This window comes from Rousettus aegyptiacus, unplaced genomic scaffold (assembly GCF_014176215.1).
Source record: "Rousettus aegyptiacus isolate mRouAeg1 unplaced genomic scaffold, mRouAeg1.p scaffold_m13_p_13, whole genome shotgun sequence".
Classification (NCBI taxonomy): domain Eukaryota; kingdom Metazoa; phylum Chordata; class Mammalia; order Chiroptera; family Pteropodidae; genus Rousettus; species Rousettus aegyptiacus.
Genome location: NW_023416288.1, coordinates 46,450,222 through 46,466,018, shown reverse-complemented (window position 1 = coordinate 46,466,018; position 15,797 = coordinate 46,450,222). Strand labels below are relative to the sequence as shown.

General features: G+C 64.1%; 1 protein-coding gene across 4 annotated transcripts in view; it reads right to left on the bottom strand.

The window, feature by feature from the left end:
• Window positions 1–4,144, bottom strand: part of CAMK2B (calcium/calmodulin dependent protein kinase II beta) — a 49,781-nt gene extending 45,637 nt beyond the window's left edge. For 3 of the 4 annotated variants that reach the window (XM_036230568.1, XM_016147859.2, XM_016147858.2), the window contains exon 1: window positions 3,925–4,058. In XM_036230568.1, the coding sequence (XP_036086461.1) occupies window positions 3,925–3,989 (65 nt within the window). In that variant the 5' untranslated portion in view covers window positions 3,990–4,058. Of the gene's footprint in view, window positions 1–3,924 lie in introns of all 4 variants that reach the window. The other variant, XM_016147857.2, reaches the window with a different exon arrangement.
• Between the last annotated feature and the right edge of the window lie 11,653 nt (window positions 4,145–15,797).

Sequence of the window (15,797 nt, the reverse complement as noted above, 5' to 3'; positions counted from 1 at the left end):
CGAAGGCGCGAAGATGGCATGGCGGACGCCCGCAGAGGGCAGGCGCTGCCCGAGGAGCCGCGGGTCGGAGCGGACCACACGCAGGCTCAGCCCGTGGGAAAACGGCATTTTTAACACAGAACCCAGGAGGGTCGCGATCTGAGCAAGGACGGAGGCCCCGCGGTGAGCCGCCCCGTGGCCTTGGTCCGGGGCGGAGCATCTCGGTGCCGCTCACCTGCGTCAAGCAGCCGTGACTGCAGAGCGGGTGCTCAGGTGACAAGCCCCGTTAGCCGCGAGCGCCCGTCACCAGAGGGGAGAGCAGACTGGAGCCAGCGCGAGGTGTATTCTTAGCTCCCAGCAAAGTGGGTTAAGGTGTAAAAATACCGAGCAATAGTAACCGAGCTGGCGTCACCTTCAGGAGCCGCCGCCTCGACCCGCAGCGCCGAGGGGACTCCGGCCCAGCCCTGAGGGCGGGCCAGCGCGGGGCGGCAGCCCGAAGCTGAGCCTTGCTGCGGGGCCACCTGCCTGGCGCCAGCGGTGCCAGGTGCCAGGGGAAGACCAGGCGGGCACAGGTGGGCACGGAGGCGGCCGGGGCCTGGCAGGTGCCCTCGCTGAGCAGGGCCACGGGAAAGCTGCGAGGCAGGGGGCAGGCAGCGCTGCGGGCAGGAGGCAGTGGTCGCAGGGCACTCTCCACCCAAGCCTCTTCCTCGCCACCTGCTGCAGGGCACAGGGCTCGCACGCACCAGCCCCGGGCGACCCACGGTGCCCACCCACCACCCGGCCGCCAGCCGCCCGGCGAGGTCAGGCCTGCTCTCCGCCAACTGACGCCGGATGGAGTCAAGGACACGCCAAGGTCACACACCTGGCCTCCAGAGGTTCTGGCAGCGGGGAGGGGCGGGAGCGCAGGGGGGGCGGGGGGGCCCCCTCGCTGCCCGCGCCCCCCACCGCGTCTGTGACGTGCGGGGGCTTCAAATGACGCACTCCTCAGAGGTTGTTGGGGGCCGTGTGCCCCAAGAGGAAGGGTCCATGAACCCCCAATCACACCCGAAAACTCAGGGCCGCTGCCTTCCTCTGTGGGGTGCCCACTTGTTAACAGAGGTGACCCCAGACGCGGAAGACTCAGGAGCCCGGCTCTTCTGCCAACAAACGCTCGCCCACGTACACACAAGGAGGGGTGGGGGGCGCGGGCATGCAGGACACGAGGCCGGGGACAGACCCCGACGGTGCCCGTCCGCAGGGCGCCCGAAGGGCTGGAGAGCGGAAAACCAAGAACCAGCCGCCTGCCACCAGGGGCGGCCGTGCCACGACGTCCCCGTGCCGCACGCAGCACCCGCGACACCCGCCGCGTGCCAGCTGAAGTTTCAGGACGTTTACATGAAGTTAAAAGAAACGCTGAGAACCCCACAGGCCGGGGGCTCACGCCGGCGCCGTGAGCCAAGCCGGCTCCCAGGGCACCGGCCACCAGCGCCGCAGCAGCCGCGGGAAGATGGCGCTTCGCCCCGACCCGGGACACGCACCTGCTCGCAACTTAAAAAGCAACTTAAAGCCAAATAACAAAGGAGGAGTGATTCTCAATTCCAGACAGGAAAGGCCCATGCGTTCACTTTACGACTCGCAGAGATTTCTCTGGTTTTAAAAATCTGCCTGACATAAAAAGCCTCAGGGGGCCCCACGGCTGCCTCTCTGCTGGGCCCAGGCCTCCGCCGCCCCGCACTCTGCCCATCTGGGGACCCCCACGCGAGGCGGCTCCCAACCAGGGCTTGGGCCAAGTCAGGCTCGTGTCCAGCAGCCTGGCCCGGCTGGACAGAGAAGGGCAGAGCCCCAGAAAATAGTTCCTTTTGGCCCTCAGACCCCACTGCTCAGGCCCCCAGGGACTGTGTCCGGCAGAGGCGGCACTTGGGGAGAGTAGGGAGGGACTGGGGCAGGAGGGCAGAAGCCGGTGGCCACGTCACGTGGCAGCTGGGGGCCAGCAGCCCGGCCCTTCCCAGACAGGGAGCTCAGCGTCGCCGGGCTGGAGCCAGGGGCTGCAGCTTTAAATAAACTTGGACCGTCCACCTGGGCCAGGAAGCAGCGCCCTGGTCCTCGGGCAGGCCTGGCACTGTCGACAACCTGCCGCCATGGCCATGTGGACCCCGGCCCCGGGCTGGGCAGGGCCGAGGGCCAACTCCCTGCACTCACCCCTGCACTTGGCCGCACTCCCCTCCCCGCCCGACACCCCAGCAGGGCAGTGACCGCCCTCCCACTGTGGTCCTCACTCGCCTGACACCTAGTGGGCTCCGCAAAGGGGCACGGGCTGAGCTGCACCCCTCTCCCCGCCCCCCCACCCCTGCCTCCTCCGGGGCTCAGCTCCCTCACCACTGAGGCCCGCAGCAGCCTAGCCGCACTGCGGGGTCCGCCACCCCTTCCCTCCCGAGGGCAGCCCCAGGGACCTGGCTCCCCAGCGTCGGTGTGGGTGGCAGCAGTGTGCTAGCTAACCAGCCGTGGGAGTCAGAGGCGGGGGCTGGACCCAGAGGTTCGCAGAAATGAAAAGGAGGGGTCAGGGAGCTTCCGCCGGCAAACAGGTGCAGGCGCGGGAGGGGCGCACCTGGAGCCTGCTGCCGGGGGGCCAGAGGCCAGGGACAGCGGCTTTGTGCCAGTGGAGCACCCCACCCCACCACCACCCTCCAGGGCACAAGGGGACAGCTGAACCCCCCCCCTGCTCTCCAGGTCCACCCCCCTTGGGCCAGGCAACCAACTAACCCCCCAGCCAACAGAAGGGGGCTCGTGGGTCCCAGGGCCCACCTCATCCCGCCACCCTATCTATCAGCCAGGGCCTGACCTGAATCCCCGCCCCTCCGCAGGCAGAGCTGAGAGCCTGCACCCCCACACTCCTCCAAGCTCTGCACCCACAGTCATCAGCGATCAGCATCCCTCGCCAACACAAGGTACCAACACAGATGCTTTTTTAGAAAGAGAAAAATAGGACCTGCCACTGGGTGTGGAAGAGGAGGCCTGGCCCGGACAGTGGGCAAAGGGGGAGTCGAGTTCTCCAGCCAGGCAAAGTGCCTGCCTGCGGGCACGGCGCCCTGACCCCCAGAGTGGACTGGCCAGGCCCTAAAGGAACCCTGACCCGCCCCCAGGGCTGCGAGCCCAGGGGCACAGCCAGGGCTAGGGCCCCCATTACTCATGATGGCCAGCAGAGCCCGGGAGCCACCTGTTCCCAGGTGAGGCTCTACCTGAAATGAGCCTTGGAAGGCCCTCCCCACCAGCGCCCTGAACAACTTCAAATTTCAGCCCCCACCCTGAAATCAGGAGGCATTGGGCTCCCCATTGCTCCCTCATCTCCAGCCCAGTGACCTGGTCCAAGGCCCCCCACCTCGGTCCCCAGCTCGCTCGACTCCTTTCCAGAAGGATCTGGGGAGCCCCCTCAACCCAGATTCCCTGGGGGAGCCGCGGCAGAGGCTGTTCCCACGCGGCCCGAGGCGCAGCGAGCACCCCCCTGCGCCCCGCGCGGACGGAGCCACGCGGAGCAGGCGCCGAGCAGGTCCTGCCGCCCCCGCGCCCGGCCGCTCGGTGAGGCTGGGGACAGCGAGGCCCGCGCCAGGGATGACCCTCGGCCCGGCCGCCCCTCTCCCGCACTCCAGGCCCCGCAGCTGCCCCTGCGCGCCCCTCCTCTCTGACCTCCCCCTCGCCAAATGCGTCATGTCTGCCGGGCGCTCGGGGGACACCTGCTGCCTCCCCCGCCGCGCCGAGCCCCGCGCCCCGAGTCGGGGCTTCCGGCCGGGCAGGGCCGCGCACGCCGAGGTCTGGCGGCCGGGCCCGGAGCGGGGGCCTCGCGGAGCTGTGCGCTCAGGGCCCGGAGCCGGAGGAGCCGGGGGCGCGCGGGGCCGCAGTGCGCCCGGAGCCGGCGGCGCGGAGGGTCCGGTCCCCGGGCGCCCGGCCGCCCGCACGCGCCGCGGCTCTTACTTGCCAATATCTTCGTAGAGCTGGTACTCGTCCGTGAAGCGAGTGCAGGTCACCGTGGTGGCCATGGTGGCGACGGGCGGGCTCGGCGTGCGCTCTGCTGCGCTCGGGCGGCGGCGACTCCGACTCCCGCTCGCGGGCACGGCGGCGACACAGGCGCGGGCGCGGGCGACACCTCGGCTCGCGGCGCCGGGTGGGGGCCGGGCTGGGCTGCGAGCGCACGCGAGATGCGCGCGCTCCGCTCCCGCCAGGAGCGCGCCGCACACCTACGCGCGGGGAGCGCGGGAGCCGCTGCCACCGCGCCGCGCCCGCCCCGCCCGCCGCCCCTGCACATGCACCCGCGCCCCGGCCTCTGCACACGCACCCTGGCCCGCACGCGCGCGCGCGCGCACACACGTGTGCCCTGCACACAAGTCCTACACGCCTGGGGCTCAGGGCCACGCACACAGGCACCGCCGCTGTGGGAGCCGGCTTCTCTACGCCCTGCTGGCGACACACGGAGGGCCGCGCACATTGCACCCAACCCCTCTCCCCTGGAGGCCCACCCTGCCCGAACGCAAGAGGGGATTTGGCCCACGGGGGTGGGGGCAGTGTGCCACCCCGGGCAGGGGCTACTCCTCACGCCGCGGGCGACGGCGCCTGGCCCTGCACACACCGCAGTCCTGTCCCCCGGCAACGCTGCCCAGGAGTCTCCCAGGCCCAAGGGCGCCCCCGGGACACAGGCTGAGAGGTGAAGGGGGAGGCCGTCCCGGCACAGTCCCAGCCCTTCCCCCCCTTTGGGTGTTGGGGGAGAAATCCCGGTAAGGGGACAGGTCGGAGTTGAGGCCAGGGTCCTGAGAGCTCACAGCCACCCCCCAGAGACGACTGGGCCTAGTCCACCTGCCAGCTAAGGCCGAATAGGAGGGGGGCATCCTGAGGGGCGGGGCGTCCTGAGGGGCGGGGAGCAGGGCAGGCGGAGGAGGAGGAGGGAGCAGGACAGGCTGGGTTGACCCGCTTTCCACAGAACAGCCTCCCCCAGGGCCAGGCCCTGGCCGCCATCTGGAACGGGGACTTCAGATTCCCAAAGAGGACCCACTGGGAGCCCGCACCCTCACACTCCTTGAGGGACAAGGGCCGGAGTTGCGGGGGTTGGGGGGGCCCTGGGCTGGCCCTGAGGAAGATATTTCCGGCAGCCAGCTCTGGATTTGGGTTGCCACTGCTGCCCAGCAGGCTCCCAGCCCTGGGCTCTGGGCCCTTCCTACTCATAACTCATCTAGTGGCCAGCCCAGGGCTGGCCCCAGAGGCCACAGTAGACTTTCCTGGACAGAAGAGCCCATGAAGGGGTTCTGGGCTGGAGGCGGCCAGGCCACCCCCGGCCAGGAAGCAGATGAGCAGCCCAGCGGGGGCCAGTCCAGGTCCTGAGTGGTTTTGCAGACCAGGCTTGCACCCAGGAGACGGCCCTGGCTGAGGCCGTTGGGGGCTGCGAGGGCCCTGTGGGCCTGACCTCAGTGGCGGCAGGAGGGGACACGGCCTCCACGCCTCAGTGCCGGGACCAGAGCAGGCCTGTCCTGACACCCACTGCTCCCCGAGGGCCCTCACACAGACGGCAGGGGCTTGCTCTGCGGTGGGCTCCGGGCCAAGCGCTGGGGCGTCGCATGGCTCTGGGCTCAGGGGAGAAGGCGTCCCAGTCCGCAGACAGCACAGGGCTGCTCCCTGCACAGATCGGCCTCTCTCCAGGCCATAAGCAGACCCGGCTGCTGCTGAGCTCACACACATTCCTACCAGCGTGAGGCCTTGCCATGAAGTGGCATTGAAGTCACCGTGAAGCTGATCTGCTCACACGCATTCTACATGCATTATCTCATTCGAGTCTCAAGCAGTCCCCAGGCGTGGACTGCCATCACCCCATCTTAATAGATAGGGCAGCAGAGAGGGAGGGGTGCAGTGAGAGGCCCAATGTCACACAGCCAACACGTGCCCAGGCCTGAACCCCCACTGCTCCATAAAGCCTCTCGTGTTTTATTTCTACACACACACACACACGCATTCACAGTCACACTCGCCCAGTCGCACGCATGCACATGCTCACACACGCGTGGCTTCCGCAGCCCTGGAGAGGACACAGCAGCACCCGGGGGGTTCGTCGAGGTCCCTTTTCCCGGGCGGCGAAGCTGCCTGGGACCGAGGTTACGTGAGAAGTCGCATCACTAATGAAGTGCGACTTGAGGCCCCTGTTCTCCTTCTGTTAGCACCTGAGGTCCCTGGGGCAGCCCCTCACCAGGCTGAAACATTAAGGGGGTGGCACAGAGCAAAAGTGAAGGCAAGAAGGCGGGGTGATCAGGGTACACAGTGGGGAATGGGTGAGGTACCAGAGACCAGACTGCCTCTGCCTACAAGCCCGGCCTTCACTCCCACTCGCAGAACGACTCAGCCCCCACCTGCAGGCCCGGGGGTCCCCGCCCAGCAGAGCGGGGAAGCTGGAAGGGTGCAGGGCTGCCGGCCACGACCCTCTCTGGGCCCCAGAAGGCCTCTCGCCCGGCTTTGGCCTCGCCCTCCCTCGTTCGGGAAGGGCCCTGTCCCACCCGCACCCCCCGCGTCATCACTGCCGCCCCCGTATCCTCTCTCGCTGGCTTCCATCAGCGAGGAGGGCTCTCCCTCCCAGGTGGCAGCTGGGGCGGGTGTGGGGAATATTAGTTCTCAGTTCTGGGAGGTTATTGTTAGGACGATCCCCATGGCAACGAGCATCACATCTGCAGAGCCAACAGTGCTGCACATGGGACTCAGTCTCCCAAGGAAACCCATGGCCGCCTCTGTCTCCTGGCCTCCAGGGCTGCTGTCACTGCCGCCACCTCTCCCAGGCACAGCCATCTGCTTGGAAGAGTAGGACGTAATCCCCCTGTGCAGGAGGACCCGGGTCTATCAATCTCCAGGTGCTTGGCCTTTGATGTGGCCCGCACGGGATCCTGTGGCAGGCACGTGGGAGGACGACGTGGTGGCGGCGGTGATGATGATGATGGGCATGACGGCGGTGGTGACGGTGACGGTGACGGTGACTGTGGTGATGGTGGTGGTGACACTGACAGTGACAGTGGTGGTGACTGTGACGGTGATGGCGGTGGTGACGGTGACGGTGACGGTGACTGTGGTGGTGACGGTGACGGTGACTGTGGTGGTGACGGTGACTGTGGTGGTGATGGTGATGGTGACAGTGATGGTGATGGCGGTGGTGACTGTGACAGTGACGGTGACGGTGGTGACTGTGACGGTGACTGAGATGGTGGTGGTGGTGACTGTGATGGTGATGGTGACTGTGGTGGTGGTGGTGGTGACAGTGACGGTGGTGATGGTGATGGTGGTGACGGTGATGGTGGTGGTGACAGTGATGGTGACGGTGACTGGGATGGTGGTGGTGACTGTGACTGTGACGGTGACTGTGGTGATGGTGGTGGTGACACTGACAGTGACAGTGGTGGTGACTGTGACGGTGATGGCGGTGGTGACTGTGATGATGGGACCCGCCACTGAAGGAGAGGCAAGGGTGGGCCTGGGGACGGCGGTGGCCCTGCCTTGCCTGCGGCGTGCCCCACCATCCTCTGGTTGTTGACCCTGATGGGCCAGTGTCCACGGAGGCCAGTGGGACACAGCAGCCCTAATTCTTACCTGTTGGTGACAGGAGCTGACACCTGATAGCAGTTAGGGTTTACTGCTGTTAGCAAAGCATCATGAAGAAAATGTGTGTGACCAGGGGAGGGCAGGCGGCTGTTCTTATACAAATGCCCTCCCTGTGACCTGCTCCCTCTTCTCTTAGATATTTACCTCCCCCCCAATAAAAATGCACATTAAGAAAGAGAAATGTGACCAGACATTTATGGTAGCACTAGTCACAGGGACAGACGGGAGCAATGTGGGTGCCCGGGACGGGGCATGCAGAGACACGAATGGCACGTGTAGGGGACGGTATCTGCTGGGACCCTCACAACGGGCGTGACCCTCTTGGGCAGAAGCCAAAGGAAAGAAGGCAGACGCAGAGGGCACACAGCAGGGTCCCCCGTCTGCAGAGTCTCAGGTCAGCCTGTCCCCGAAGCTGCGTCTCAGGCCCCGGGGGCGGGACTGGCGGGGAGCGGCCGACGGGCCTCGGAGGCTTCAGTGAAGTTCTGTGCTTTCTTGTGGTTACACGGTGTATCCATTTGTCAAAAACTGAGCAAACTTAAAAACTCCATGTTTGTGTAAATGTGATTTACATATCACTCACATGTGATCGCCTCATCTCTAGTCACCGGAACGCGCATCGGCTCGGCTGCCCTGGGCGCACGCGCCCCTCTCAGTCACAGGGAACGGCCTCGGCGGCCGGCCAAGGCTCAGGACACGGGAGGTCGCAGAGGGCCGCAAAGGCAGGAATCAGTGAGAATGGTGCAACGAAATTAAAAATAAATCGCTAAGGAAGCCAAATGAATCCATTCGGTGGGAAACCGAAATTACAAACTACGGAAACTAAAACAATGAAACTTCTAAGGAGACACGCGGAGCCACTGCCCACCCATCACAAGCCGCGGGACGAGCCTGGTCAATAAAAAAAAAAACAAGCTCCGAAAGTAGGAACAAAAAGGGGACAAGAATGAAATAAAGACATAACAATTACAACAGAACGCTATGTACATTTTACCAATAAATGGAAAAACATATCTAAAATGACAATTTTCTAAGAAAACATAAATTGCTCGTATTGACTCAAAAGAAGTGCTACAGAAAAAATGGAAAAGCTGTGAACTTTGCACAGTGAGGACGTCTTCACTTATATTTGTGCTGTTAACGGAAGTCGAGCAGAATGACGGAAAACGGGGAAAACCAGCAGGCGGCACGGCCGAGGGCGGCGCGAGGCCTCGGCGCCCGCAGGAGCGCGGGCCGCGCCGGGCGCCCGCGGGGCTCAGCCGTGCGGGGCTCAGCCGCGCGGGGGTCGGAGGAAGGAGTTTGCGATGCGGCCGCGCACAGCGCTATTTATAACTGAGAAAACTGGAAACAACCCGAGTCGCCCCCGCGCGCCGGACTGGCAGATCCGGGGGGCGGGGGGCGGACGGCAACGCCGCACGCGACGCTGGGGGGCGGGGCCCGAGGCGGGAGCGCCGCGCGCGGGGGGCGGCGGGGGCCCCCCCCGGACGCGGCAGGTTCGCGCTCAGCCGTGATCGCGCGGCGCAGCCACCGCGCCGGGCCGAGGGGCGGAGCCTCGGCACCGCGGGGCTGCGGGAGCCTGGGGCCTGCACGCCGCGGGCAGGGTTCGGATCTCAGGAGGGGGCAGGAGGTGGCACTCAAGACTCCCCTGGAGGCCCAGGCTCCCATCCTGCCTCCTTGGGAACCCCTTGGCCTCCTCTGAGACGCTCCTGTGTTCAGAGTGCCCCCCAATTTCTGGGCTGTCCTCCACCCAGAGGGCCTGAGTTGCTGGGGACTGGAATGGCCCCTGGGCCGGTCCTGCCCAGGGGTAAGGCGTCCTGGCTTCTGGAGCCGCCCCTCCTGCCCCTGCTGGGACCATCACCCCACCTGGCAGGCAGCCGGGCTTCCGGCTGCCACAGGACACAGGACGTTGCAGTGGGAGGCCCTCCCTCCGGAGGCAACTGCCCGGCCTGTCCAAGCAGCTGGAGACAGGACCTCAGCGTGGGCTGGGCAGGCTGGCCCGTGGGCCGGACCCTACTAAGTGCTGTTGGCGGCTCCAGGGGCCGTGGAGCCAGCCAGACTGCAGCGGCCCCAGCAGGCTGCCCTTCATGCCACTGTAGAGCCTGGGCCTGGGGACCGTGGCAGCTCCCTCCCCACACCCCTCAGGCCTCAGTTGGTGGCCTAGGGCTTTCCTGAGCCCTCCTCCCGCTCCCCTCCCCCCACCGCTGCTGCCCGGCACCTGGGTCTCTGTCTGCAGCGATAGTCTCAGTACTCGTAACAGCCACGGTCGCCAGGGTATTTCACCACCAGGACTTCGTGACCACAGCGAGTGAGGAGTGAGCAAGGGGACCGACTGGCGGCTGCTCCTGCGTAGGGCGTCAGGGTGGCGGGGACAAGAGCGCAGCAGTTCTAGGGGAGGGCCTGCGCTCTGCGGCGGGTGGGGGGCGTCCCCACGCCGCCGCCTGCAGGGTCCGGGGGCAGCGGCCTGCAGCCTGAGCCAAGATGAGTACGGCCGGCACAGACCAGGGCCGCGGCCTGCTGGACGCCACCGGGAAGAGCACGGGCTGCTCCGGGTCTCTCCGGGGGAGCCGCATCGACGGCCAGTCTGAGGAAGGGGCCTCCAGGGTGCTGAGGAGGCACCGGGAAGAGCTGAGACCAGGAGACGGGCATCGTGGAAGCCCGGCGGGAGTGTCCAGCAGAGACCAGTCATGCGTGGCACTGGGCCCAAGGTGTCCAGGACACTGGGCAAGCAGTGGAAAGCACTGCTTTATCCGTCCAGAGGCTGTGACCTCCGCCTGTAGACATGACGGGCGAGCGGGCACCACATGGGCCCTTCCACAGCAAGTGGCCGTCACCTGCACAGAGTGTGACTCGGCCGGCCCCAGGCTGTGGAGAGGCTGCTGGACCGGAAGCCCTGACAGGACAACTTGCCGTCGCTCAGCCCTCACCGGGGACAGTTCCTGGCTCTGGCAGAGGTCGCCTGGCCCTGACAAGGCTGACTCCAGACCCGGGGCAGCAGCGCAGCAAGGGCGTGTGGGGCGGGGCGTTGGAGAAGAGGGGGCTGTGCGTGGGGACGAGGCGTCCTCGCGGGGAGCCCGGCTGTGCACGCCCAAGGCAGGCCCGGGTCGAGCCGAAGCCGTGGGAGCACACGCCCAGGTTTCCCAACGATGACGCGCAAAACCAACCCGGGCGTCTGCAGGGGCATCGGGCAGTGGCCCGGCCGCCGCAGAAACAAGCGTCTCGTTTCAGAGGCGGCCACGGCAGCTTAGCCACGACATCCGGCATGCAGTTTAGAGCAACCTCTGCCAACAGGTAGCGGGGCCTGCGTGGGAGGTTTAAACTGCTGGGTTCGTGAAGCATCGTCTCTGTGGCGTCTGGGTCCCCTCGGCATCGTTGGTGCTACCTGGACGCGTCTGCCTGCAGGAGCGGCCACGTCTTCATCGCTGCGACGGCCCCGGTCACACCACCGCGTGTGCACACGTCGCGCTGCTCGTCGCGGTGAACAAGGTGCCACTTCTGCCGGCAAAGACGCAGGCGTGCAGCTGAGTCAGTGGTGAGCGTGCTCAGCCCCACTGGACGCTGCGCGCTCCGCCCGGCGGCGGCACCAGGGGACGTTCCCGTCTACGCGGCACAGAGGCGCAGGCCGCCGCGTGCTCTTGGAACGCTCCTGTCTTGCACGCCTCCGACATGCCCGCTTGCCGGCGGCGTCACAGCGGCATGTCGGCCTTGGTATTTCTGCCCGATCTTCTACGGCTCGATCCGCTGCTGCTGACCCTCTGTTCTCTCGTGCTCCACCCTAAACCCGTCAGTTGTGTTCTAGGTATCGATTGTTTTCAGCTCTAAAATTTCTTTCCTCTAGTGAAATTCTCTATCTTATCTATTTTCTTTACAATATTAATAAGTTGTTTTAAAGTCTGTCTGATAATTCCAATATCTGTCACCTGAGGATTTTTCCTCTTTTATGTCGGTGTGTCTAGTAATTCATAATTGAATGTTGGACACTGTGCAGAGCCAACTCTGTCTTGAAGCTAATGCACCATTCCGACTTGTCCCCCCATCTGGGAATGGACACGAGAACTCTGCAGTGAGACACCCCTGACATTTTCTCTCTCAACCAGCTCCGGTGGCACAGCCTCTGGGCACCTGGCGCCCCATCCCTTAAACACACATTCCTTCCTGAGCACGGAGACTCACCCTAACCCTAACCCTAACCCTAACCCTTTTAGCTGCAACACAGTCTGGGGGCTGGAGATGCAGAGGACATCCACGGCGTCTGGCCCCCACCAGACACAGCTCGTAAATTCCCTCAAAAAACTCATAACGTAAGGATGGAGCTGTCGGCCTCTTTCTCTGGTCTTGGCTCCAGGAAATTTTATGTAACACTGTCCATGGCACAACACAGAGGCTCTGGATTCTATTTCCTTTGTCCAGAGAGGGTCCGCCTTGACCTCTGGGGTGGCCAGAGCGTGGCGGACCCCCCTACTCCACAGCAGCACGAGGCGGGACTGCAGCCCCTGCGTCTCGTGCTGCCTGAAGGTTGTGCCTACTCCTACGGGGTAGCCCGCCTCCGGGCCTGCAGCCAAAACATACAGAAAAAATTGTGAAGTGCTTTCATTGTGATACTAACACATAAAATTTGCCGTTTCAACCAGTTAAGTGTATACCTCGGAGGCGGCGAGTACACTCACGTTCTTGCGTAACCATCACTTCCCATCTCCAAACTGTCACCCAGACAGCAGCCCAGTGCCAGTGTGCGGCCCCGCACCCCTCCCTCCGGTCTCCGGTGGCCTTCCACCCACTTCTGACTCTACAACTTCCTAGTCTAGACAGTTGAGACAAGTGGAATCATATCTGTCTTTTTGTGTCTGACTCATTTCCCTGGCGCAATGTCCTCAAAGTTCGCCCACGTCGCGGCCTGCGTCAGAAACCCATTTTTTTTTTTTTTTATGGTGGAACGACGCCCCATGGCATGGGGAGACCACTGTCCTTCATCCGTCTATCAGTCGATGGACAGCTCGAGTATTTCCACCTCGTGGCTACTGTGAACAGCGCGGCTGTGAACACAGGCGTCCAAGCATCTGAATCCCGCTCGCAGGACAAGCACCTGGCAGCGGCACGGCCGGGTGGCGTGGCGGCCTGTCTACCTTGCTGAGGAAGTGCCAGGTTGTTTTCCGCAGCGGATGCCGTTCTACGTTCCCACCGGCACTACGCAAAAGTTCCAACTTCACATCCTTGGCCATGTTCACGTTCCTTCTTTAAGGAAAAATGACAGCCATCCCAGTTGTGCGAGTGACCCTGGCCGCGATGTCTGCGTCTCCCTGGTGACCAAGGGCACCGCCCACCCCTCACCTGCTTCCTAGCCGTCCGCTCTGAAGCAACGTGCCTGCATTCTGGTTGGACTGCTGGGCTCTCTGTTGAGTTTCACGAGTTCTGTGTTCTGGAAACTAGGCCTTTATTTCCTTCTACTCTGTAAGTTGTATTTTTCACTGTCTTGATATCTTTTGATACACAAAATTTTTTTTTCAGGCGAGGCAACACTCGGTAGATTTGACTTCATAGGTTGCAAGGACCTTGTCAGCTTACAATCCCTTATTGTTTTGTTTATTTTTTACACCTATAGCACCTGGTCTTCCTTGGTGGTCTCCCACCCAGGGACTCGGCAGGCCTGACCCTGCTTAGCTTCCGAGATCAGCTGGGGTCGGGGGTGTTCAGGGGGCGTGGCCGCAGACTGCAACGTTTTTAATTTTAACGAAGCCTGTCTCCCTTCTTTTGTTGCTTGTGCTTCCGGTGTCAGTTTAGAAACCATTGTCTAACCCAAAGCTTTATGCTTTTAGCCTGTATTTCGGTTGCTGGTCTGTTTTAATTATCGTATATGGTTTGAGGAAGGGGTCCAACTGCATCCTACAAACAGGCAAATTCATACATGGGAAGTAGATTAGTGGTTGCTGAGGCCTGGGGATGTGGGGGGATAGGGAGTGACTGCTAATGGGCATGAGGTTTCTTTTTGGGGTGACGAATATATTCTAAACTCAGTGGTCATGGTTGCATAACTGAATACGCTCAGAACCACTGATTCCCCCACTTTAAAAGGATGAATTTTATGCTGTGTGAATTATACCTCCACGAAGCTGTTATTAAAGCAAACAGGAACAGCTGGTGGCCCGTGGGAGGGGGACAGGCTGGCAGCCCTGCGTCCTGGCTCCAGGGAGCAGACGCACTGCCCTGCCGCGGCCTTCCGTGGCCCCAGGCCAGGCTGCCACCCGCCAGGGCCCTACTCCGGAGTGCAGCCACAGCCCCGCCCGGATTCCACCGTCTCCAGTGCCACTCTGCGGGATAAACGGTCTTCTTTCGTCAACTTTTCTCCTGCTCTGTCCCCAAGCCCAAATGTCAGCTCCTTACTCCTGGTGAATCACTCACCAGGGTGGATGAGGCCACAGATAGCACCCCCGTGCCCCCTCTGAATTTGGGAGACAGAGCATTGGGGTCCCAACGGAGCCCTGGGCCAGGCCAAGGCCCTGCTCTGCGTGGAGGGAGGTGCCGGGGCTCCCTCCACCTGTCCTTGGACACAGACAGAGCTGCAGAGGAGTCGGGGTGTCTTCTTGCTGCCGGCCAGACAGGGAGGGGGCCGGGGTGAGGAGGAGACATGGGCTCACTCGCTGATGCCCCACCTTGGGCTCCACCGGGGGGTGAGCGCGCGTCCTGGGGGTGGCTGTGCAGGAGCTCGGGTCTCACGGGCCAGCTGCACGAGGCCTCCTGTGGGTGGGAAGATGCCAGCTCTGCGGGGTGGACCCCGGGCACGGAGGCCCGCGGGGAGCCCACCGCCTTCCTGAGCTCGGGGGAGCAGGGCATGGGCCAACATCCTGCCCCACTGTCAGCAAGGGCCCAGAGAGGTGACCTCAGTGGCCTTCCCGGGCAGATACGTTGACAACAGGGGCCAGAAATGAGAAGGCAGCCAGCGCTGGGGGATGACTGGCTGGCAGACAACACGTGAGCTCCTGGGGACAGCCTCAGCCCGTGTGACACAGGACGGGGTGGGACCAGAGGGCCAGAGCCTGGCTGGCTGGCGGCACTGTCACGTGGCCCACCTCCGCCAGGTGCCCAGGCCCCGTCGCCTCTGCCCGCTGCCTCCCAGCAGGGCGGGCACCACAGGAGGAGACGGGAGCCTGGGGCGAGGGCAGACTCGGGGAGGGGATCTCCGACGGGCCACAGCACCGGCTGGCCCCGCCCTGGTCTGGGGCCCGGAGGCCCTCGCAGCGGTCGGGACAGTGCAGACTCACCGTGGCCTCGCATTCCTGTCGGCGCGCCGGCCTTTCCACGTGGAGCTCGGAGTTCGACTCCCCCAGCCCCTGCCCGGCCGGGCTCCAGGCAGCCCCTCCCCGCATGCCTCCATCCCGACCACACGGGACAGGTGGCGGTGGGAGCTCTCTCCCCTGGAAGCGTCCTTCCAAGGTGCCCAGGCCACCTGTCTGCCTGTCTCTCAGGGACACTCCCCGAAGGTGCCCATCGCGGCGTCTGCTGCACAGACCCCCGTGGGAGGACCCCGGCCCCACGTGCTGCCGCCACGTAGACTCTCTGTGGAGCCTGGACCCCCTCCTCGGGGCCAGCAGCCCTCACAGTCCACGTGTGACACGTGATCCCTCCTGTCCAGCAGGAGGATAAGAACCAGGCTGTCCCCCTGGAAGACGATGAGCAGAACACCTGTCTCCCCGAGTGTCCCCTAAGACCTGACCCAAGGCTGAGACTGGTTCCCAGGAAAAGCTGTTCAGCCAAACTGAACCCCAAATGGCAATTCTGCGTGGAAGCCTGCCTAGCAACAAGGCTAGCAGCTAATCCTACAAACTGGTATTTTTATCCCTGGGACGGGAAGGCTGAGCACAGTGGCCTCCCCTGCCCCCACGCCCCTCCTGGCCCCATGCCCCCTGCCGCCCCTCCTCGCTGGCAGGGCTCTGGGCCCTGGGGGTGGACACGGGGTCCTGAGGACCCCCAGACAGCAGTGCCGGCTGGGTCGGCCCGGCCGCCCCTCGCTGCCCTCCCTTTGTCCTCACCCTCGTCCTGCACGTCCCGGAGCCTCTGCGCTTTTGTGCCCCAGTAGACAGAGGCCGAGAGTCCCCATTCTCCATGGCACACAGCGAGCTCCTGACAGTGAGCAGAGACTCCGGTGGCCCACAGCCCGTCTGGGGCTGCCGTCTGCCACGCTGCCCTCAGGAGGCGGCACGCCTCCTGGGTCCACAGAGAAAACCCTGTGCCAGTGG